Below are 22,953 nucleotides of genomic sequence, written 5' to 3' on the forward strand. Positions count from 1 at the left end.
GCCGCGGAGCAACTAAGCCCGTGTGCCACAACTACTGAGCCTGTGCTCTAGAGTCCATGAGCCATAACTACTGAGCCTGCATGCCACAACTACTGAAGCCCATGCACCTAGAGCCCATGCTCCACAACAAGAGAAGCCACCACAATGAGAAGTCCACGCACCATAACAAAGAGTAGCCCCTGCTTGATGCAACTAGGGAAAGCCCGCGCACAGCAACGAAGACCCAATGCAACCAAAAATAACTTAATTAATTAATTTTAAAAAATACTAAAAAACAAACAAACAAAGGACTAGTGTTCAAAAAAAAAAGTCTACAAATAATAAATGCTGGAGAGGGTGTGGAGAAAAGGGAATCCTCCTACACTGTTGATGGGAATGTAAACTGATGCAGCCACTATGGAAAACAGTATGGAGGTTCCTCAAAAGACTAAAAATAGAGTTGCCATTTGATCCAGCAATCCCACTCCTGGGCATAAATCCAGACGAAACTATAATTTGAAAAGATACACGCACCCCTATGTTCACAGCAGCACTACTTACAATAGCCAAGACATGGAAACAACCTAAAATTTGTCCACTGAGAGACGAATGGATAAAGAAGATGTGGTATAGATATACACAATGGAATATTACTCAGCCATAAAAAGGAATGAAATAATGCCATTTGCAGCAACATGGATGGACCTAGAGACTATCACACCAATGGAAGTAAGAAAGAGAAATACAAATACCATATGATATTGCCCATATGTGGAATCTAAAACACGACACAAATGAACATATCTACCAAACAGAAACAGACTCACAGACATAGAGAATAGATCTGTGGTTGCTAAGGGGGGGGTGCGGTGGGGGGAGGGAAAGACTGGGAGATTGGGATTAGCAGATGCAAATTATTATTTACAGGATGGATAAACAACAACGTCCTACTGTATAGCACAGGGAACTATATTCAATATCCTGTGATAAACCGTAATGGAAAAGAATGTGAAAAAGAATATATATATGTGTATAACTGAGTCACTTTGCTGTACAGCAGAAATTAACACAACGTTGTAAATCAACTATACTTCAATAAAATTAAAAAAAAAACAAAGTGTTTTATGTGCATTATCTATTTTTAAATAAGCTTCCTGGCTGAAGTACAACATATATACACAGGAAAGTACACACCTAACTGTACAGCTTGATAAATTATCACAAAGTGAAGACACCCTTATAACTACCACCCAGACCAAAAAACAGAACACAACACACTGCCAGCATCCCAGAAGCACCCAAGCCTTCTCCCAATCACGGCTTCCCTTCTCATCCCCAGAGGTAACAACTCATAAGAGGTAACAACTATCTCACTTCTGATACAATTGGTTAGTTTCACCAGGTTTTGAACTCTATAATATAAACACTCAACATTATGTTTACGAGACACATACATGTCGTTGCATGCCACAGTAGTTTTGTCTCTTTACTGCTGAACAGTATGTCAGTGTATGAACATACCACAATTTATGTGTCTTACTGTTGATGGGGGTTTACGCTGTTTTCAGTTTGGGGCTATGGTAAGTCACGTTACTACGTTCCTTTTTTTTTTGGCCGCACCATGTGGCATGTGGGATCTTAGTTCCCTAACCAGGGATCGAACCCACGCCCCCTGCATTGGAAGGGCGGAGTCTTAACCACTGGACCACCAGGGAAGTCCGGACAAACATGTGTCTTTGGCGCGTGTGTGCTCGCATTTCTGGTGGGAACAAATCTCGCAGTAGAATTGCTCGCTTACAGGGGCATGTTCCAGTCTCAGAAGATACTGACAAACTGCCACTTTACATTTCGACCAGAAGGGTATGGAAATCCCAGTTGCTCCACATCTTTGTCAACACTTGGAATTTAGTGTTTTCCATTTCAGCCATTTTGATTGGTGTGTAAGTTGCACCTTCTGGTTTACATTTTTAAAAAAAATTTTTATTTTTATTTATTTATTTTTGGTTGCGTTGGATCTTCGTTGTTATGTGTGGGCTTTCTCTAGTTGCGGTGAGCAGGGGCTACTCTTTGTTTTGGTGGGGCAGCTTTCTCATAGCGGTGGCTTCTCTTGTTGCAGAGCACGGGCTCTAGGCACGCGGGCTTCAGTAGTTGTGGCTCGCGGGCTCAGTAGTTGTGGCGCATGGGCTCAGTTGTTCCGCGGCATGTGGGATCTTCCCAGACCAGGGCTCGAACCCATGTCCCTTGCACTGGCAGGCGGATTCTTAACCACTGCGCCACCAGGGATGTCCTGCACCGTATAGTTTAAATTTGAGTTTCCATAATGATTAATGAGCCTGAGCAGTTTTTCATGTGTTGACTGGCCTTTTGGACATAATTTTTGTGAAATAAGCGCCTGTTCACATCTCTTGCCAATCTTTTAATTGGCTAGCTTTTGTTTGTTTGTTAGGAGTTCTATATATGCTCTGTATACAGTATACACAGAAGTATGTACTGGAGATACCTTCTTGCCTTTTCACTTTCTTCATGGTGTTTTCCAGTGAAAAGAAATGACTTCTTTTATTGCATTTAATGATGTTTTCCTTTATGGTTAGTGTTTTTCAAATCTTGTTTAAGAAATCTTTGCTTATCCCAAGATGCTGACGATAATCTCCTATGTTATCTTCTAGAAGCCCTATTGTTTTCCGATTTAGAATTTAAATCTCCTGGACTTGAGGTTTTGGGTGTGGTATGGGGTAAGCGTCAAGAACCTTTATCCCCCCATAAGGCTATCTAGCCTACCCAGAGGAACTCACTGTTCTATAGTGGTACCTTGTCATAAATCAAGGGTTCATATATGTGTGGGTCTGTTTCTGGACATTCAAATCTGCTCCATCTATCTATTTGTCTATCCTTGTGCCAAAACTACAATGCCTTAATTACTTACTGTAGCTTTAAGATAAATCTTGATTTCTAATAAGGTAATTCCTCCAAATTTATTTTTCTTCTTCAAAAATGCCTTAGCTATTTTTAATCTTTTGCTATATTTAACTTAGTCCTCACAAAAATCCTGTGAAGTGGTTATAATTTTTTTTTTTTTTTGGCTGTGCTGCATAGCATGTGGGATCCTAGTTCCCCAACCAGGGATCAAACCCGTGCCCCCTGCAGTGGAAGCACGGAGTCCAAACCACTGGACCGCCAGGAAGTCCAGTAGTAGTTAAAATTTTTATGCCCATTTCACAGATTGGTCAACTCCGAGAAGTTAATTAATTTGCCCAGGGTCATATAACTATCAAGTGATGGGAAGGGATTAGAACCCAGATTTATCTGATTCTAGACCTAATTACTTTAAGTCCTTCAGATACCACCTCTTTAATCCTCAAGCCAGATGAGCCCTTCAGGGCATTTAATGTGAATGCATTACAGTTTTAAGAAATTCTGATGTTCTAAGCCACCCACTTCCAGTTAAAAACCTTGTTTGGTAACTACAAAGAGCCACTGTCCTGGTGAGACTCAAAAAAAAAAAACAAAGCAAGAAGTAAAAGCTTCCTGGCTTCCTTCCACAGCCCCCTGTCTCCCAAGCAACACTTACGGCCTCGCAGGGATGCACAAGGGCGCTCAGGCCCAACGCGCCTCCATTCCTCCAGCTTTAACTCCTGCCACCACTCCTCTTCCTTCTTGCCCCTTAACACCACACTTGACTACTTAGGCTCTATAAGCCCAGGCTTTTCATACAGCTGCACCTTGGCTCAGAATGCCCTCTCCCACTGCTGGCTACTTCTTCCCTTAAAAAAAACAAAACCCCCCACAAAAACAACAACCCTGGGTATCACTTCCCTCGGGAGACCTTCCAGAACCTCATCTGGGTTGGGCACTCCCCCTCTGCTGTGTCCCCCACCCCAGCATGTCACATTGTCCTGGAGTTCAGCTGTCTGTCTCTCCACCTAGCCTGCGAGGCACCTGAGGCTACAAATTCCTAAGAGGGTTCAGAGACAGACTTTTTTGCTAGGTGCTATAATTAAACAGTAGACGCTAAGAGGAGGCCTGAAAGAAATGGTTTCTAATAAGCCCAGGACACACTCTCTGGGAGAAGTGGCAAACTAGAAGGCTTAGGGAAGAGGTGCAAATACCTTCTGCGATGGACCTGGACTTTGGGCTGAGATGGAAGTAGGACTGAGTGGTAGAAGGGTCAGGGGTTAAATGGCCACATGTAGTAAGGCAGCTGTGGCTCATTAGAAGACTTTGGAAGTAAAATATGACCACAAACACACAGCTAAACTAACAACAAGGCAGATTCTTCTGAGATGTATTCATTCAACAAACAGAGCCTGGCACCGAGGGCAGCTGTTCCTCCCTCACCAGTCTGGAAGGATGGTGTAAGAGCAGGCAGGGGCACGAATACACTGGAAAACGAGGAGTCGCTCCAACAGGAACATTGTCAAGAAAATGAGACATGACGCCCCTATTGGGGGAGAAGCAAAGACCAGCTCTTGGCCCTTCTCAGCTCTAGAATTCCCAGGCTGCTCGGACACATCCAATCCTTGGTGCCAGCCTAAGGCAGCAGAGCCCAGACTGTGAAGTAAAAGCTCACTGGCTTTTCTCAAAAGAACATAAGCTTTATTTTCATAAACATCTGTCTCAGGAGCTCCAAGCTGACCCTCTTTCACCACCAGCAAAATGGAGAAAAGGAAAAACTGTAAGGTGTCCAACACAGGTTTTCCATATTTTCTCAATTAATTCCCATTTTTTATGGTCACATTGTTCACCGAAGGGCAGAGAAGGGATTAAAAGCCTCTCAGAGAAGGGAAAACTGCTCTAGTCTTCCCCATTTGTCCTGGTTTCCTCTACTGGCTTAGCTGTACTCAAAACAAGGACTTATTTTTCCTTCCTTCTGAAATTCAGAATCTAGGACACCCTAGGGTTGTAGATGTTTTGGAGGACAGATAATCTTCTGGCATGGGATATACTCTTAATTAGCAATTTTTCTCAAAATGGGGGGGGGTGTTGAAGATTTGGGCAGATTAGACAATTTAAGAAAATCTTCAAATAAAAAAAGCTTCTGTCTCCAACTTAAGCCTTATGTTAGAAATAAGTTTCCAGAAAACAAATGTCAGAGAGTAGGCACTCAGGCTAAAAGCTAGATGCTTTTGATCCAAGCTTAGGAACCCCTTCCTACCTTTCCTGGAAAGGACTGCTACACGGGTCGCAAATATGAATGATCGATTCATTTTCTGCCCAGATATGAAAATCTATTCATAACAACATTTTTCTGTTTGGGCAGAGGAAATGGTTACTGGAAAGAACAAACAAAAAGCCGGCCAGGAATCCATAAAGCGCCATTGTTCCATGATGTTCTCTACCAAGACAGCAGCATCATGTGTGATGCTACATACAATTGTGTGCCGCACGGTTTAAGCTCAGTGCTCGGTGTCGGTTAAGCTGGGTAGGAGATCATCTTGAAGATCCTCATGGAGTTTAGCAGACCCCGCTAAATGACCCTGTCGGATGCTGGCGGTCGGGGCCAGGTTCGCCTTAGTGAAGTGAGCTCCGTGAGCTAATAAGGCTGCAGTGCCCGGCTGGACTAGACATTTGCAAAGAGAGAGCAGGGACCGGCTGACAGTGCCAATTCTAAAAAGACCCTTTTGAGCAGAATGACAAGCTGCTATAGGACTCCAGCAACATCCTCACTCCTAAGCAGCCAAAGAAGATGAGCAGGCTAGCAAACAAACCCTGATCCACCTGATCCACTCCTGCTTTTTGATTTACAGGAAAAAAAAAAAAAAAAGTGTTTGGTAACTCCAGCTGCCTGAACAGAAATGACTTTCTGAGAAGCAGAAGCCCTGACTGGAAAAAGGCTCTGGGGGTCACGGTGGGAAGGAGGGCTGCCAGGCCTCAGGCTTGTGTGTGAGGGGCCCATACGGAATAGCAACAGTATAAGCACTGCACCCGGAAACAGCAAGAGTATGTTCCGAAGACAGTTACCGCGTATGGACAGAGGGAACTTTGTTTACCTGCTTAGTGAAAAGCTCATGTTAAGGATTTAAGATTTGCTGAAAACCCAGGTTTTTCCCCCACTTGTTTTCAAAGGAGGAATCTCCTTTAAATACAGTACATGAAAAATTACAATATCGCTATTGTCAGGGATATATATATCATATATAGAGGATAAATCTGCAAACCATATTCCGTAGGAAAAGGGAAATGAGGCTCTAGACATGGATTATTAGGCAACGGGGATGTTTTTCTCTGCGTTTTAACACGCTTTCCCGGTTGAGAACCATGGGCCGTGGCTGTGCCTGTTCTCTCTTCTGCATGAACACTGATGGGCGTGCAGGTGCCCATCCCGGGACCAGGTCCTGCGTTTTCACCCCTGCTGCCACCTCTGCCACTTCCATGCCAAATGTCAAGTGTGAGAGGCGAACACTGGCCCATTCTTTATTGAAGGAGAAAGTATGTAAAAAGAAAGAACTCGGTAAAGCCTGTGGGTACAAGCTACCAAGTTCTTTTTTGTTTCTTAAGAGATTTCCTCTATCCTTCTATTTCTAAAGCTTTTCTAAGTTGGAAATTTTCAAATGTGAGATAGCGTTAGATCCAGGCCCAAAGAGGGTTTTGTAAAACACTGAATGATGATCAGAGAAAGGAATAATGAGCCTTGCTAAAAGCACATTCAGAAGGAGGCCAAAACAGACTAGAGCCTCGTATAAACAGCGTGGATTGCATTAACAGGTCTCCCTGTGAGTGGAGAGTCTTATTCCCAACTCTCTTTGCCTACCTTATGCTCACCCCACGGTTATATAACCTTTAGAATGGAATCTGGAAATTCTTCTGACCCTGCCCTGCTTGCTGATAGAGCAGAGCCAGTGGCTGGCAGGGGTACAATCTAATAGGCAAAACTGGAAACACACGAATTCAGTCCTCTTGTCTTAGCCCAGAGACTGTGCAGGCAAGGAAAGAAAGACTGCCCCCGTCTCTCTCCTCCCCTCCTCTGGCCTAAGTTTACACTGACTTCACCCAACAGGCACCTGACCCTCCCAGATGAGCTGGGAGGGGCTAAAGCGCTATGCACGGCCACGGTAGGGGTGGAGGTGCAGGCAGCAAACAATATTTAAGATGCTGAGTTTGTGGAGCATTCAGTCTTGGGAAGGAAAGCTACAGGATACCCAATGAAGCTGCGCTTTCAGAAACTCAAGTTTTGAGAAAGGCTAAGAAAGAGCAAGGGGGGAAGATCAACAAAGTGGCAAGTCCACCAGGAGCGAAAGGGCTAGGTTCTAATTTGCCGCAGCTTTGCACACCTCAGCTGGACACAGCCGGATTCCCCCAGAGGAAGAGCCTTCCTCAACCGGGCCCACCCAAGATGCTGAAAGAGACTCTCTCGGCCGTGGCCTGGCTCTGCATTTTCACCGTGGCCTTTGTCAGCCACCCAGTGTGGGCACAGAAGCCCCCTAAGCGCAAGACACCTGCAGAGCTCACCGTGGCCGGCTGCTGTGAGGAGGCGAAGGAGCTCAAGGCCCAAATTGCCAACCTAAGCAGCCTGCTGAGCGACCTGAGCAGGAAGCAGGAAAGGGACTGGGTCAGCGTGGTCATGCAGGTGATGGAGCTGGAGAGCAATTCCAAGCGCGTGGAGTCGCGGCTCACAGAGGCCGAGAGCAAGTACTCCGAGATGAACAGTCAGATCGGCATCATGCAGCTGCAGGCAGCGCAGACCGTCACCCAGACCTTGGCAGGTAAGGAGGACGTGTCCTCACGCTACTCACCACCTTCCCCCTCACGTAGTCGAGCGCCTCCCGTCTGAAGCGTTGCTTCTAGGTGACGTGGTCGTCAGAACGATCCCTGGGGGTTCTTATGGAACTTACTTTCTTGGGTACGTGCCACCAGCTCTATTTTCTCTTTAGCAAAGGCTTACGAAGTATTTCTTTTGATTTCTAAGGTTCTGTACGTTTACCCAGCTTTTTTTTTTTTATCCCTGCAATGTTTCGGCATACTGAAGGCATGAATTACCATCTTGGAACACAGAGAGACCATGCGGTTTGCTCAAAGTCACAAAGCAAGTCTTAGAAACTGGGTTCAAGTTTTCCTGATTAGTCCACTTCCTTACCCAGAGCTGACCGGCTTGTACCCTCAGTCCCAAGGAAGCAGGAATGAACACCCAAATCATAACGTCTCTAGAAGCAAAGTTTTGCCAAAAACAGTTCTCTCGGGTCCCTGGGATTTAGTGGAATGGGCATTAATGGACTTCGGTGTCCTGTCTGCCAACCTAATACTCACTGGCTCAGAATTAAGTGCACAGACACTGCCCGGAGCCATCTGAAGGATTCCTTCAGGTTCAAAAAGGACTGACTCCTCAAGGTCCCGCAATTCTGGTATTTCTATTTTTTCCCACAATTGCAAATAAAATTCTCCCCAGTTATACAGGAAAATGCAATGCTGAAATTTACATCTTTAGTAGGTCGAAAAGAAGACACGCTTACTGTTTTCTTTTCCAAAACAATTTTCAGTTTCTACTTAGCTTAGACAGGCCAAGGTGAATTTATTGTTCAGACAGAAATTTGGTTTGCTGAAATTATCAGGAAATTATTAGTTACAAGGAGCAGAGTCTATAGATATGTCATTTCTTGCTGATATAAAAACTTAAAAGAAAATCTTTTTGGTCATATTATAAACCAAGCCAAGAATAAAGAGCAAAGTAAGTCTTACTGGTTATCCTCAACTCAAATGAAGAAAAAGTTTTAACATGAAATTAAGCTTAAAAATTTTGTGTGGGATGAACTGGGAGATTAGGTTTGACATAAATACACGAGCACGTGTAAAATGGAGAGCTAGTGGGAACCTGCTGTAGAGTGCGCGGAGCTCAGCTCGGTGCTCTGTGATGACCTAGGTGGGTGGGATAGGGGATGGGGGGGAGGGAGGTCCACGAGGGAGGGGACTTTCTAAGCATGTACTTCCTGACTCTCAGTTTGGGACTAGAAAGGTCTTTTCAGGCCATTTTCCAGACAAGTGAGTCCTGATTTGGTCTGTGTGATGAAACCAGACACACAGGGAGACCAGGCGAGACAGAGGAATCTGACCAATGCCATGTCCTGCTCCTCCAAGCGGGATTTTCTCATCTCCCAGCAAGGAGTTTCTTGGGAGTCAAATGCAGCTCTCTTGCCGGGCCTCTTACTCTTCCTGCCCAGGCCCTCATTCCTTACTTTTCTTCTCTGCTACCAGGTGTGGGGTCACCTTTATACTCTGTGAGTAGCGAGCCCCCTGGAGAAAGCAGTAAGTTGATGCTTTCATCAGTAAGAGGAAGTGATGACCTCGGATAGGGAAGACAAGGGTCTCCCATTTCCCCTCCCCAAAGTGCTCTGTCTTCAACAATTCCCACAGCGGGAAACTGCCAACTGTGTCCTCTTCTTGAAGGTCCGGTGCAGCGGTCACCGAGAAAAGGATCCCAAGACACAGTGGGCAGGAGGCATCTCCTAGACAGGCGAGAGCGCCTGCTCCCTGAATCCTACCTGGAAAGGCTTCCCTTCCACAAGCCTCTTTGATATTTAGAACGACAAGGAGACAAAGTCCTTCATAAAGCACGAGACCCCAGGGCAGCTGAGGGAACGTTAAAATCAACCCCAGAGTGAGAGCCCGCCTGCCCAAATCTCTCATTTCCTTGTTTTAATAATGGTGTCAGGGGAAGGCCTCCAAGGGTTCCTTAGGGTGTTTGCATTTTCATTTGTCTAGCAGTGTTGGATTAAGGAGGGAAAGATAAAATTATAAATCTCTGCTAATAAGGGACCTAGTAGGCAGTAGCCATTACCTCTGAAAAGCAAGAAAAACAAACCGAGAAACAATAAAACCAGACCCTATGAGATCTTCATGACTTATTTAGGACTAGAGGCTGGCTGTCCCAGAAGCTGAATCTATTAAACAGGAGGATCTGTTAGTGGCCCTCACACATTGTAACGTTTCCAGAATTCATGCCCTAGAACTACAGGAGGATCATTTATTTCAGCAAAAACCTGAAGCCACCTGTTTGTACCGTTGTGTTATCCAGGTGAAGGGTTTCCCTAGCCCTCAGCCCTACCACCAGTGAGGCCAAAACACACCCATTCCTGGCCTCCTGATGCCCACCTCTCCCAAGTCCAGACACTGCCCAGCAATGAACACTCCTGTGAATTTTGTGGTAGAAATGAAGTCTCCCTTCCTAAACTTTCAATTTAGATGCAGCGAGGATGCCGGCTAGCCACAGAGCCCCGGGGTTTGGATGCTCAGCCTGTGGTTTTCTCCTTTTGTAGATGCCATCTATGACTGCTCGTCTCTCTACCAGAAGAACTACCGCATCTCTGGAGTGTATAAGCTTCCTCCCGATGACTTCCTGGGCAGCCCTGAGCTGGAGGTGAGGTCATCACGGCCCATGTACTACCATCTATCCTCCACCCCCTCAAAGGCTGGGGACAACAGGGCTAGTCACAGTCTAAAGAGAGGGAAGCTCAAGACAGAGAAGCAAACACATCAACACCAGAGAGCTATCTAAACACTCAATTTATGGGGGGAAAAAATCCAGGCATCTGTTTTGCTCCTTCAAATCATTAGCAACCAAACACTAAACCTTCTCACATAGTTAGATAATGCTATAACCACCACCTAACTAGCTGCGATCCCTTGCCACATCCTAGGGCAGTGACTCTTTGGGGAGAAAAGAGAACATATAGGGAGTGTGTCAGAAGGACCTGGACTTTTTCCTTTCAGACTCTCCGTGCACTTGTTCTTATCCTCAATTTTGATTTCAGTAAACCACCAGCCTGCCCAGCTTGCCAACCCTGGGGCAGAATCGTTGCCTAGTGAGCCAGCATGGCTGTGGAAGGGCACACGTCCCCTGGCTCTGTGGGCTGGGAGAAAGGTGGGAAGCCACGCTCAGGCTCGCGCTGCCTGCCTCGGCACGTCCTGACCAGGGGGGGCATCCCCTCTGCTCCAGGTGTTCTGTGACATGGAGACTGCAGGTGGTGGCTGGACCACCATTCAGAGGAGAAAGAGTGGCCTTGTCTCCTTCTACCGGGACTGGAAGCAGTACAAGCAGGGCTTTGGCAGCATCCGTGGGGACTTCTGGCTGGGGAACGACCACATCCACCGGCTCTCCAGGCGGCCAACCCGGCTACGCGTGGAGATGGAGGTGAGCACGAGACCGGGGCCGCCACGCCCAACCGTGTGCAACTCCTGGGCGTCATTCCTACTCCTGTTCACCATTGGCTGGTGTACTCGTTAAGATGGTTTTCCTGCAGGTTGCAGTACAGTTGAGGAAGAATAGGGCTTTTTTCCCTATTTTTCACAAAAACGAGGCTGCAGGTACAAGGGAGAGGCCAGACTCAGGCCAGAGCAGAGGAATCCAACAGTCAGCTGGGCTGAAACACTGTGGTCCCTGCCCTGGCCTGGGGCATGAGGTCCTCTACATGCAAACCTTACTGGTATCGGTTGGTGACCCTCATCAAAGGCCCTGAAGCGTCACTATGTTCTCAAGTTACTCTTATGACATCTCAGAGTGGGATACAGCAACACACACACACGTGTACATCTTACAGACAGGGATGTAAAGGGGAAGAGAATGAGAGACTAACCAGGGCCATAGGGTGACCCAGGAGAGAAGTCTGATCTAGGACCCTTGTTTTCTGATTCCCAGCTTAGTGTGTTAAACTAGAGGTAGACAAGTAATAAAGTAGTAAAAAGGTGTATGGCTGCAGCTGGGGAGAGGGAAGAGGTGCAGGATGGTATGAAAGGAGGCCCTGCTGCGTTTTCTAAGGCTCTGCCCCCCGGACAGGACTGGGAGGGCAACATGCGCTACGCTGAGTACAGCCACTTTGTCTTGGGCAATGAACTGAACAGCTACCGCCTCTTCCTGGGGAACTACAGCGGCAACGTGGGGAACGATGCCCTTGTCTATCACAACAACACACCCTTCAGCACCAAGGACAAGGACAATGACAACTGCTTAGACAAGTGTGCCCAGCTCCGGAAAGGTGAGAGTTGGGGTTGGGAGGTGGGAGTTCAGGTACAAGGCCATAGTCCCACTGGAGGAGAAAGAGTGAATTTGTAACTGCAGCTGGTATTCTGGCTTTGGTACTCCCGTTTGACACTGACCCAATGGCTTAGGCACAGTTTAAAGAACATCACAAATCCCTGCTGCCTAGTCTATCGGCTATTTCCGAGGACATCCTAACACTGACCTGTTTCCTGCCCCAGGTGGATACTGGTACAACTGCTGCACAGACTCCAACCTCAATGGCGTTTACTACCGCCTTGGGGAGCACAACAAGCACCCGGACGGCATCACCTGGTACGGCTGGCATGGGTCTAGTTACTCCCTCAAACGAGTGGAGATGAAAATCCGCCCAGAAGACTTCCAGCCGTAAAAAGAAGCCTGCTCTGGAGCAGGGCTGGAGAAATGGAGACAAACGGAGGCTGGGAAAAGGCAGAGGAGGAGAGGAAGGGAGTCTAGAAAGGGCAGGGACAGAAAATGGCCTATCCTCTTCAGTGAGAGAGCAAGTCTCTTAGGAGAACAGAAAACACTATGTACTGAGGACGTTACAGTAAATGGAAGTATTTAATGAAACACAGTGGGTCCAGACACAGACTTCTCAGGGGGCTGCCCTGAGTGGGCTGTCTGCCTGTGATCCCTGACATAGCAGCAGCTTCTTTTCCACATGATTTTTCTGTGAAAGAAAAATAACTGTGAGTTCACTTTAACCATTTTCCTTAAGGCCTAGGTTATGTGAGGGCGGACAATAAACCCCTTTGCTGAAAAGGACCACATTATTTTGATTCTCTTGGGTGTTAGACAAAGGAGTGAAGAGGGTGGTGGAGGACAGGAGTTTCTGCTTTTAAATCCAATGAAATTATCTTCAGTCTACACAATTTTTTTTTTTAAAGACAAAAATTTTTCTGCTGGAGGTGAACGGACCCAGGCTGGCATTGACTGGAGGAAACTCCAGGGCTCTGGGCCTTGCAGCTGGCCTCTGAGCACCTCCCCTGCTCGGCCTCGATCAGGGCCCAGCACGGAGAGGCAGGAAGTGGGTGCAGCGGTGGCAGGAGCTCCAGCGGGAGGGGAAGATAAGTCCCTGTGGACGCCTGCAAAAAACTGCCTTAAAATAGTCACAGTCAATACAGATATGTCTATTTTTATTTACTTTGTAAGAAAAGGGCTTCCTCTTTTATCTCATCTATAAAAAAATGGCTGAAACAGGAAGGTAAATGGCACTATGGTTAAGAAATAATTCATGCTGTATATAAGCATTTTGCTTTGTAGAAATACAATACTGTAGTTTGTTTTAAACTTTCAAAGTTTTTTCTTCCTTCTACAATAAACTCTTTTAAACCTCGTTCCTTTTAAAATGATTACTGTTACCACTGGGAGCATGGTGGAAAGTTTGAAGTGAAAAATCAGAGAGTGAGCCGTGAGAAAGAGACTCCGGAGTGTGCTGCAGTCTTCAGGGAAACCAAGGGAGGAGCAGGAAGCCAAAGACGAAAGAGCGAGGGACAAAAAGGGCGGCGGCATCCACCGGAAGAGGTCAGACTGTCTGACCTCCACCCAACCGCCACAGAGGCCAGTGCCACCACCTGGCTTCAAAACACTTTGCAAACCAACACTCCTACTTTCTACTTGAGCAAACTTACATACACGCAGAGGGAAAAGAAACATCTTTAGCCATAACAGATGTCAAATAATTTTGACCTTCAGGAAGCAATTTTTCCTTGTCAAAAAGAACCATTCACTTGAACTAGTCAGTGTAAGGTAAGCATAATTCTCGAACTCACTATTTTTTACTGTACCTATAGTCCTTTGATTGTTTGGGAACCTACTTAACCTTAAAAACAAGACCCTCAGGGTTTTCAAAGAAGTAAAGTGAGTAGAGAAGAAGTACACTGGAGTAGGGCTTCCCATGGGACAGGCAGTCAGACAGAAACTTCCTAAGGCAGGGAGGGGATCTGAGATGCTCATGGGCATCTGCTTGGAGAGAGGAGAAAAAGATTGGGGGTTAGGAGATGAAGAGAAGGAAGAGCACAAGATGCCTAGGGCAGAAGTAGCTAATAATTTTCTCTCATCAGCTATACACCCCACAACTAAAGAAAATCGAGGCTCTAGGCAACAAAAGCTAAGACAAATTAAGTGGGACTACCTCAAACTAAAAAGCTTCTGCACAGCAATGGAAAACGATCAATAAATTGAAAAGACAATCTACAGAATGGGAGAAAAATTATCTGTAAACCATAACCCAGGGTTAATATCTAAAAAATATAAAGAACTTACACAACTGAATAGCAAAAAAGCAAATAATCCAATTTAAAAATGGGCCAAGGACCTAAACAGTCCATTTTTCTGAAGAAGACATCTAAATGGCCAGTGGGTACATGACCGGGTGCCCAACACCACTAATCATCAGGGAAATGCAAAGCACAGCCACAGTGAGATATCACACCTGGTAGGATGACAATTAAAAAGACAAGACATAATAAGCGTTGGCAAGAAAGTGGAGAAAAGGGAGCCCTTGTGCACTGCAGCCACCACACCACTATACCAGTCTGGAGGTTCCTCAAGACACTGAAAACAGAAGTACCACGTGAGCCAGCAATTCCATTTCTGGATATATATTCAAAGGAAACAAAATCACTATCTCAAAGAGATATCTGTACTCCCATGTTCACTGCAGTATTATTCACAATAGGCAAGATATGGAAACAACCTAAAATGTCCTTCAAAAGATGAATGGATAAAGAAAATGTGAAATATAGTTTATGTATATATATACTATGTGTGTATATATATATGTACATACACACACACATATAATATACACATAATGGAATATTATTCAGCCATAAAGAAGGAAATTCTACCATTTGTGACAACATGGATGAATCTAGAGGGCATTATGCTAAGTAAAGTAAAACAGAGAAAGACAAATACTGTAAAGTATCACTTATATGTGGAATCATTTTTTAAAAAACTGATTTCATAAAAACAGAATAGAATGGTGGTTGTCAGGGGATGGGAGAATGGGGAAGCAGGGAGATGTAGGTGAAAGGGTACAAACTTTCAGTTGTAAGATGAGTAAGTTCTGAGTATCTAATGCACAGCATAGCAACTATAGCTAATAATATAGTTTTGTATATTTGAAATTTGCCGAGAGTAGATCTTAAGCATTCTCACCACACACACACACACACACACACACACACACACGAGCTAACCATGTGAGGTGATGGATGTGTTAATTACCTTGATCTCGGTAATCATTCCATAATGCATATCAAATCATCATGCTGTACATTTTAAATATATTCAATTATATTTGTCAATTACTCCTCAATAAAGTTGGGGGGACAAAACATCTATATTACATTAATCAAAACCTATAGTTGCTGAAATTTACTCATACTTTTATAGATACACAATTGAATGACATCTAAACTTTTTGTGACAAGGTTAATGTCAAAAAAAATGTCACCATATGTGGTATTTTAGAAATCGACATTCGAAGTCCAACTTATTTGGGCAAAAACATGATTCTATTTCTATCTTTTTGGTCACTTTTTAAAGTGTTTAAAGGAAAACTTTTTAGCATGTACTCAAAAGCAGAGCTAGCAGAGAACTTGGTTATTTGATTATCCTTTCAAATGAAGGAAGCACCATACACAGCAGGCTGTTTCAGCCACAGTGGAGGTACTTATTAGCTGGGTGATTTTTCCTAAACTATCTGTAGTGAAATAATCAACCATGTCAGCATTTACATGAAGATAATTAGATCCTGAAGTTAATATTCTCTGATGATCATTAGGGGAAGTGAACAGTTCTCTAGGAGCTGTGGAGCTAACATTTAAGGCTGCTTGTAATTTCATAACAGCAAAAAATTTATTAAACAACCTATTTTTTTCCATACCCAGAAGACTCAAAACCATCTTATGAGAGAACATAAGCAAATGAGGGGAAAAGACCATGGAATTTCAGACTCTGTCTTTTACATTCATAGAACTCCAAGGAGGAAGACTCAGGCACCAAAATATTTAGCCAATAAAAACCCACCCTGCCCTCGGGTGGTCTCTGAGGCACAGAATCCAGCTCCTAATCCCAAGCCAGAGAGCGCGCTCTAACCCAGATGTAAAATCTGTCTTTCCTAGGCTGCTCTGTCCACAGAACTGCTTCTAGGCTAATTTCATTGGGACAAGTAAGCACAGGTTGGAAAACAACAGAAGCCCAGGTGCTAAGGGTCAACAGAAATGACAATTCTGGCTAGAATACTGGGGAGAGCCATCTGCAACCACATCTCATGTAAACGTGCTGGCCAGGCCTGATGGCAGATTTCACAGAGCAGAGGTCTCCAAGTGCCTCCAGTGAACTGTCACCAGGCAGTGGGAGAAGAGAGGTCATTTTAGATGAAGGCAGCAATTAAAAAGGGTTTATGGCCTACCTGATGAGAGACTCTAGGATGGCAGGGGTGGGACCTTTCTGGAACTCCAGTTCTTTGTAGTGTAGCGCTTTGGCGTATGCTCGGCACTTGGCAGCCCTCTCACCCAGCAGAACAATGCCATTGTCATCTCTCAATGGCAGGGGGCCCTGGAGAAGAGCAGAACCCCACAGCATAGGAAAATGGCAGACGGGGCACAAGCAAGAGTGGCCTGTGCGGGTGCTTCTCCCCTCTCACCAGCTGGTTCCCTGTCAGGCTCCATCTGGACAATTGGGCAAAGTCTCACCTTGTCACTGTGTTCCATGAATTCAGCCAAGTTTAAGAGGGTTTGTGTGACTTCAGCGATGTCCTGGGAGGTGAGGGCCAACTCGATGCTTCTGATGAGTTCATCCTGCTGGTCTTCATTCAGCTCAGACCAGCAGGACACAAATGCAGCGTTAAAGAGATCCCTGAAGGCAGACAGGAGTGAAGACAAAGTTGGAAATGCCTCTCCCGCCTCTGCCTGGTGCCACAAAGTCACACCTACCAATCTACTCCCGGCATCACTGATTATGGTTATACAGGCCAGGGCTGTCCAAAAGAACTTGCTGGAAATGGTCTATATCTTCCCTGTCCAATATGGTAGCCATTGGTCAATGAACACTTGAACTTTGGTAAGTGTGACTAAGGAACTGAATTTTAAGTTTTAGTTAATTTTAATTAAGTTAAAATAAGCACACGTGGCTAGTGACTGTTGTATTTTACAGCGCAGGTACAGGGAACTAGGGGTGGGGGCGGGGCGTGTGGGGAGAAAGAGCAGAGAAAAGTAACTTGTCTCCACAGTGGTTGCATCACTTCTCTTCATTGGAGGGGATGAACAGAAAGGGACTTCTAACATAGCAGTTGACATAAAAGATTCAGAAAACAATAATCTTCAAATGATTCTTGGGATGTTTCTTCTCAGGCAATGTCCAAAGTCCTAAGGTCAGAAGTGGCAAAGGCAGCATGTGCTATTGCTTTTCAAAATATAAGCAGAACCTTTAGTAGGATGGTCATAAACAAAATGACAACAGAACTTAAGAAACTAGCAGTATTAGAAAACAGAATCCAAATCCACAAGTCTTAAAAGATTCTCTTAGCCAAACCTCTAACAGCTGGGGCCTTGGGAAGACCTGGAAGCAGAGGTATCATTTCTAAGATCACTACAACTATTTAAAATCACTACAGCACCACGTGGGTGAATATATTTGCTACCCCTGACATCTGAATTTTAATCCTACCCTCTCTTTTTTTGGTGAATATGTGGAGAGGGGAGTTGGAAACTACAGGATATGCCTAGATAATGTATGGGGTAAAGCATCTGATGCTTATACATCTACTTTTCATTACATATTTTAAAAGGTTAAGTCAGATCGATGTATATATAATTTTGGAATCTGATGGAAGAAAATAAAATTTGAAATTCAAAGGATAACATGAAGATCAAAAGAAACCCTGTGTAAATTAAGAAGTAAGCTTTCTGATCTAGGTCCAAGGCCAAATGAACATACTTGGCACTAAGGGGACAGACACATATGTATATATTTATCACAAGCCTCTTTTGGATGACAGTGTGCCCAAAAGGGACTTGGAGCAGATGAAGGTACGCTACAGTAGCCGAGCGTGTGAAATCTGCACACTATGGAAACAGAGAAGTCCTAGGAATGATTTTTAAGCATTATAAAATATTTGAAAGAAATCAGATGAACTAAATCACGGCATCCAAGCAACAGCCTCAGGGACCATCGCTATTCTTGCTAAATACGCTCCAAATAGCAAACCAGCTGTGCGGATGAAAGTGAAATGGAATACCTCATTTTTTTGCTTCTTGCTAATGAAAAGCATTGTTAATTAAAGCACCATTTAAGGCCTCATTATAAATAAGAACTGTCCATTGTAGAAAAATTTAGAAAATAAGGAAAAGAATAAAAAAGAAAAGAATTGCTCCTTCAATCCTCCTACTTAGAGATAATCATTATTGTATTACTTTCTAATCTTTTTCCTATGTACATATATTTTTAATCGTTGAAATCACACATTTACACCATTTTGTATTCCATCTTATTCACTTACATCATACTATGAATCTTTTACATGCATTAAAGCTTTTTATAAACCAAATTTTCCATGACTATTTAAGATTCGCTGTTAAAGGTTTATAGTATTTTTTACGGCAAATTCTGTTTTCCGAAGATGGCTGCAGCACTAGCTCCTGTTCCATACGCTCTTCTAGGAGCCTTCCGCTCCCCTATAAAAAGGTGGCACCCACGTCTCCTCCCCCGGAGCCCGAGTAGGCCTCTGTGACTGCCTTCAACGCAGCGGGACAGAAGTAGCACTATGTGACCTCCGAGACTAGGCCATACAAGCATCGTGCACGTCTGCCTCGTTCCCTGGGGGACACTCACTCTTGAACCCAGCCAGTTTCCTGTGAGGAAGCCTGAGCAATCCATAGGGCAATCCACGTGGAGAGGAACCAAGGCCCCTGGCCAGGGCTGAACTTCCAGCCAATAGTCAGCCCCAACTTACCAGACATATGGATGAGCCATCTTGGAAGTGGCTCTTCTAGCCCCTGGACAAATACCCCTGACACTGTGTGGGGCTTAGACAAGCTGTTCCCACAAGTCCTGCCCAAATTGCAGATTTGTGAGTAAAATAAGTAATTTTTTTAGACTGCTATTGTTTTAGACCACTAAGTCCTGGGGTATTTGTAATGCAGCAATAAATAACTGGAGTATCACTATTATTGGAAAACAGGTTATATTAAGCTATTACATAGTTGTTTTCAGAGTTATAAATGACTCTGTAATTAAAGTTTTGGACCTAGATCTACTAAGGAAAGGTATACTAGCAAGGTTAAGATGGATGTTTTTCCTATAATAAGAGCTTCTTTAATTTGCCTTTTTATCTTTTCCCCCAGAGGTTAACAAAATTAAAAAAACCTTTTACTATTACTGCTAATAAAAACTAATTCTTATACAACATTTTCTACGTGCTGACCCTCTTGATCCCAATCTGAAGCTGGGAGGAAGGGAGCCCTGACACACCATACCTGGCCATCGGGTTGTAGGCCTGTGCCAGGGCCCAGCAGGAGCGCAGGGAGGGCGAGGAGGAGTCCTTCAGCAGCTCCAGGCTCAGCCGCCTCAGCCATTCCAACCAGTCATCTTTGGAGACCCTTCTGGCAGCTCCCCAGGCCTATCATGCCACAGGCGACAAAGGAAAACCATCAACTGTAAGGGCCAATTGTAAAGAGCCCTTGCTTATCTAATGATTATTCCACTTCTTTGATTTATAAAATTATACCTCTCATGATAAAATTCCCCGAGCACAAATACAAAAGAGTAATATTTAAAGCCATAAAACAAAAGCAGCAAACTCTCATAATATAAAGAAAGCCTGTTTTACACCTCATTTGCGCTGGACTCTATCTGCAAAGCAGAGAGCTCTACAGCCCCAGAGTGGATGGGGACCATCACACTCAGAATGCATCCAACACAGCGTAATGGCCTCCAGCAGTGTGTGAGGGGCCCGGGACACCCTGCAGTGGGACACTGGCTCATCTTACGCAGAGTCACCCAGAGAGGGGGAAGCGCTCAGGTTGACACCATCCTCAGTAGTGTGACCATCAGGTGAGCACTGAGCCCGAGTACACGGCAGTGTGGTGGAATGAGACAAAAGGAGTGAACAGACTGAATTTTTACTTTGTAGTTTATCCCCTCCAACTTTCCTCAAAACTCTGAGCTCTCCAGGCACCAAGAGGTACTAGCAGGGGCGGCTTAGGGAGGTGGATGGAAAGATCCAGGCCCTGGACCTGGGCAGTAAAGGGGAGTGGTCAGCAGCCACACTCTGTGGAGCTCAGTGGCTGGAGTTCAAATCCCACGTATGTAACGTATTGGGTGTCTGATCTTGGGCAAGTTACTTAACTTCCCTGTGTCTCAGTTTCTTCATCTGAAAAGTGTGGATAATAGTCCCCACATCAGAGGGTGTTCTTTTTAAAATTAATTAATTAATTTATGGCTGAGTTGGGTCTTTGTTGCTGCGCGCGGGCTTTCTCTAGTTGTGGTGAGCAGGGGCTACTCTTCGCTGTGGTGTGCGGGCTTCTCATTGCGGTGGCTTCTCTTGTTGCGGAGCACGGGCTCTAGGCGTGTGGGATTCAGGAGCTGTGGCTCACGGGCTCTAGAGCGCAGGCTCAGTAGGTGTGGTGCACGGGCTTAGTTGCTCTGCGGCATGTGGGATCTTCCTGGACCAGGGCTCGAACCTGCCTCCCCTGCACTGGCAGGCGGATTCTTAACCACTGCACCACGAGGGAAGCCCCCAGAGGGTGTTTTAAAGATTAATTAACTAAGTTAGAGACTTCCCTGGCAGTCCAGAGGTTAAGACTCCATGCTTCCACTACATGGGGCACGGGTTCAATCCCTGGTCAGGGAACTAAGATCCCGCATGCCACACAGCATGGCCAAGATTTAAAAAAAAAAAAAGATTAACTAAGTTAATATGTGTAACAGATTTAGCACAGTGCTCAGCACAAGTTAGTGCTTTATGCTGAGTGCCTGCTACTCTGAAGTTAGAAACACCTGGTTGGAACCCTGGCCCTGCCACTCACCTGCTGTAAGGACTCTGGGCAAATTACTTGTACACTGCTGTCTGAGTCTTAATCTTCCTCATTTAGGGATAATGCAGCTAAAGGGCCTAGCTGGAATAGATGAGCAAAACATGGTGGCTTGTATTATCAGAATGACATCTCGTTGAATTGGCTTAGCCCTAACTACTAAATCCCTAACTTTTAAAATATATTCTTAAAACATTTTTCTGGCAGAACTGACATGTTAATCCTCCCTAAATAGGGAAATCAGATAAGTTAAAGCAGAGTTCTCAAGTGAAGTAGTCCAGGGAGTGAAAGAGACACCCATGTGCTACACCACCTGAGCATCAATGACCCAGTCCATCACCTCCTGGGATAAATGGAGATTTGCTATAGCTTTTGATGAGTTACCAAGCAGTAACATTACATAAACTAATATTTTTTGTCAAAAACTGAAGTAGAGATACTACGAGAGACAAATTAAAAATTTATGTGAAGGATTCTCACTCACCATACAATGAGAACCCCTGAACTAGAAGAAGATACCAAAGACTTTTAGACCTTGTTCTGTTGAACGAAATGGGAACATCAAGTCCTTTTCGATCCACAGATTTCTGGTTTCCTTCCTATACAGCGAGTCTCTGGATACCGGCGCTGTATTGCAAGGCATTTAGAAGTCAGACACATACAGGGAAGCATTACTAATATCTTTTGCCCTCTAATGATATGAGGCTGAGCTTGGGTAAGGCGAAGGCAATGCAACACAGTGGCTAAGAGACTGGTCTCTGGAGTCATACCTGGGTCAGATCCTGGCTCCACCATCTACTGGTTGACACTGAGCGAATTACTTAAGCTTTCAGTGCCTCAATGTCCACATCCATAAAAGAGGGATGGATACTAGTGACAGCGTCAAACTTACAGGGTTACTGTGAAGATTAAATGAGTCAATACATGTAAAGTGCTCACAACAGCGCCTGACGCGTGGGAAGCGCTCAACAACTGGTGCTGGTGGTTAGTGCTATCATTAACATCGGTACCATTTGATAAATGGTAGCAAAAGGCTCTTCAAAAAATTCCAGCTTAAGGAACAACCGCACAATCTATCAAACAGGATGTGTCCCTCACCTGGGCCTTTCCCCACTGCTCTGTAATTTAAAACATAGTCAACTCTCAATTCTCTGGGTTCTACAGTAACTGTTGAAACTCCAGCCAGTTTCCTCTCCTCACCCACCCACCGCTGACTGCCTCATCTGGTTACACTGGGGCACGCTGATGGAACGCCAGCTTACTCATTTAGAAGGTAAGCCCGGATAGATTATCATGAGGCAGGAAAGCTGCTGAGAATCTTGGAAGGCATCCTAGAGGTTCACATAAATGGTCTGTATGTTTTCTGTACTATGTAAATCCTCTGTTAGCATAGCCAACAGAAAGGTGACTGAGGTGGCAAATTCTTCTTCTGAAAGCTGGTTAAAACTGACAAATACACCAATCCTTAATTATCATCACATGAGTATGTAGAAGCACAATTCACTTTTCGATGAAATGGATCTGAGAGTCAGCTGGGGCGAGCTTGGCTTAGGTTTTTTTTTTTTTTTTTTGCGGTACGCGGGCCTCTCACTGCTGTGGCCTCTCCCGCTGCGGTGCACAGGCTCCGGACGCGCAGGCTCAGCGGCCATGGCTCACGGGCCCAGCCGCTCCGCGGCATGTGGGATCTTCCCGGACCGGGGCACAAACCCGTGTCCCCTGCATCGGCAGGCGGACTCTCAACCACTGCACCACCAGGGAAGCCCACTTAAGGTTTTTTAACTTGATCTGTTCTCTCAGGTGAGACAGACTGAGATTCTTTTTTCTGTTTGGCAAAGGTTATGCTTATCTTTCCAAGTCCTGGGTAGAAAGCAAAACTTTCTGGAAGCAAACTAGACCACTGGGGAATTTCCTAAAATAGAGAGAACAAAGCCCTAAAGCTGAGTGGAC

The 22,953-nt window shown here is 45.0% G+C and overlaps 2 protein-coding genes across 2 annotated transcripts in view; one reads left to right on the forward strand and one right to left on the reverse strand.

Moving 5' to 3' along the window:
- MTOR (mechanistic target of rapamycin kinase) overlaps positions 1–22,953 on the reverse strand; it is a 120,815-nt gene that overhangs the window by 52,035 nt on the left and 45,827 nt on the right. The window contains exons 26-28 of the mRNA XM_082614800.1: positions 19,450–19,592; positions 16,669–16,831; positions 16,386–16,531 (exon numbers count right to left, since the gene is read on the reverse strand). Of these exons, the coding sequence (XP_082470926.1) occupies positions 16,386–16,531; positions 16,669–16,831; positions 19,450–19,592 (452 nt within the window). The remainder of the gene's footprint in view (positions 1–16,385; positions 16,532–16,668; positions 16,832–19,449; positions 19,593–22,953) is intronic.
- Positions 7,112–13,969, forward strand: ANGPTL7 (angiopoietin like 7). Its single transcript, XM_082614801.1, has 5 exons — positions 7,112–7,679; positions 10,224–10,324; positions 10,904–11,098; positions 11,741–11,939; positions 12,163–13,969. The coding sequence occupies exons 1-5, from the start codon at positions 7,310–7,312 to the stop codon at positions 12,330–12,332; spliced, it is 1,035 nt and encodes a 344-aa protein (XP_082470927.1). The 5' UTR covers positions 7,112–7,309; the 3' UTR covers positions 12,333–13,969.

This window comes from Mesoplodon mirus (assembly GCF_964341445.2).
Source record: "Mesoplodon mirus genome assembly, chromosome: 3".
In the NCBI taxonomy this organism is placed as follows: domain Eukaryota; kingdom Metazoa; phylum Chordata; class Mammalia; order Artiodactyla; family Ziphiidae; genus Mesoplodon; species Mesoplodon mirus.

What these genes read in the sequence shown, in the direction of transcription:
- ANGPTL7 (XM_082614801.1), top strand. Translation starts at nt 7,310, where the DNA reads ATGCTGAAAGAGACTCTCTCGGCCGTGGCCTGGCTCTGCATTTTCACC. An exon ending in CGTCACCCAGACCTTGGCAG is followed by an intron (nt 7,680 to 10,223) that starts GTAAGGAGGACG and finishes CTCCTTTTGTAG; the next exon opens with ATGCCATCTATGACTGCTCG. An exon ending in GTGTGCCCAGCTCCGGAAAG is followed by an intron (nt 11,940 to 12,162) that starts GTGAGAGTTGGG and finishes TTCCTGCCCCAG; the next exon opens with GTGGATACTGGTACAACTGC.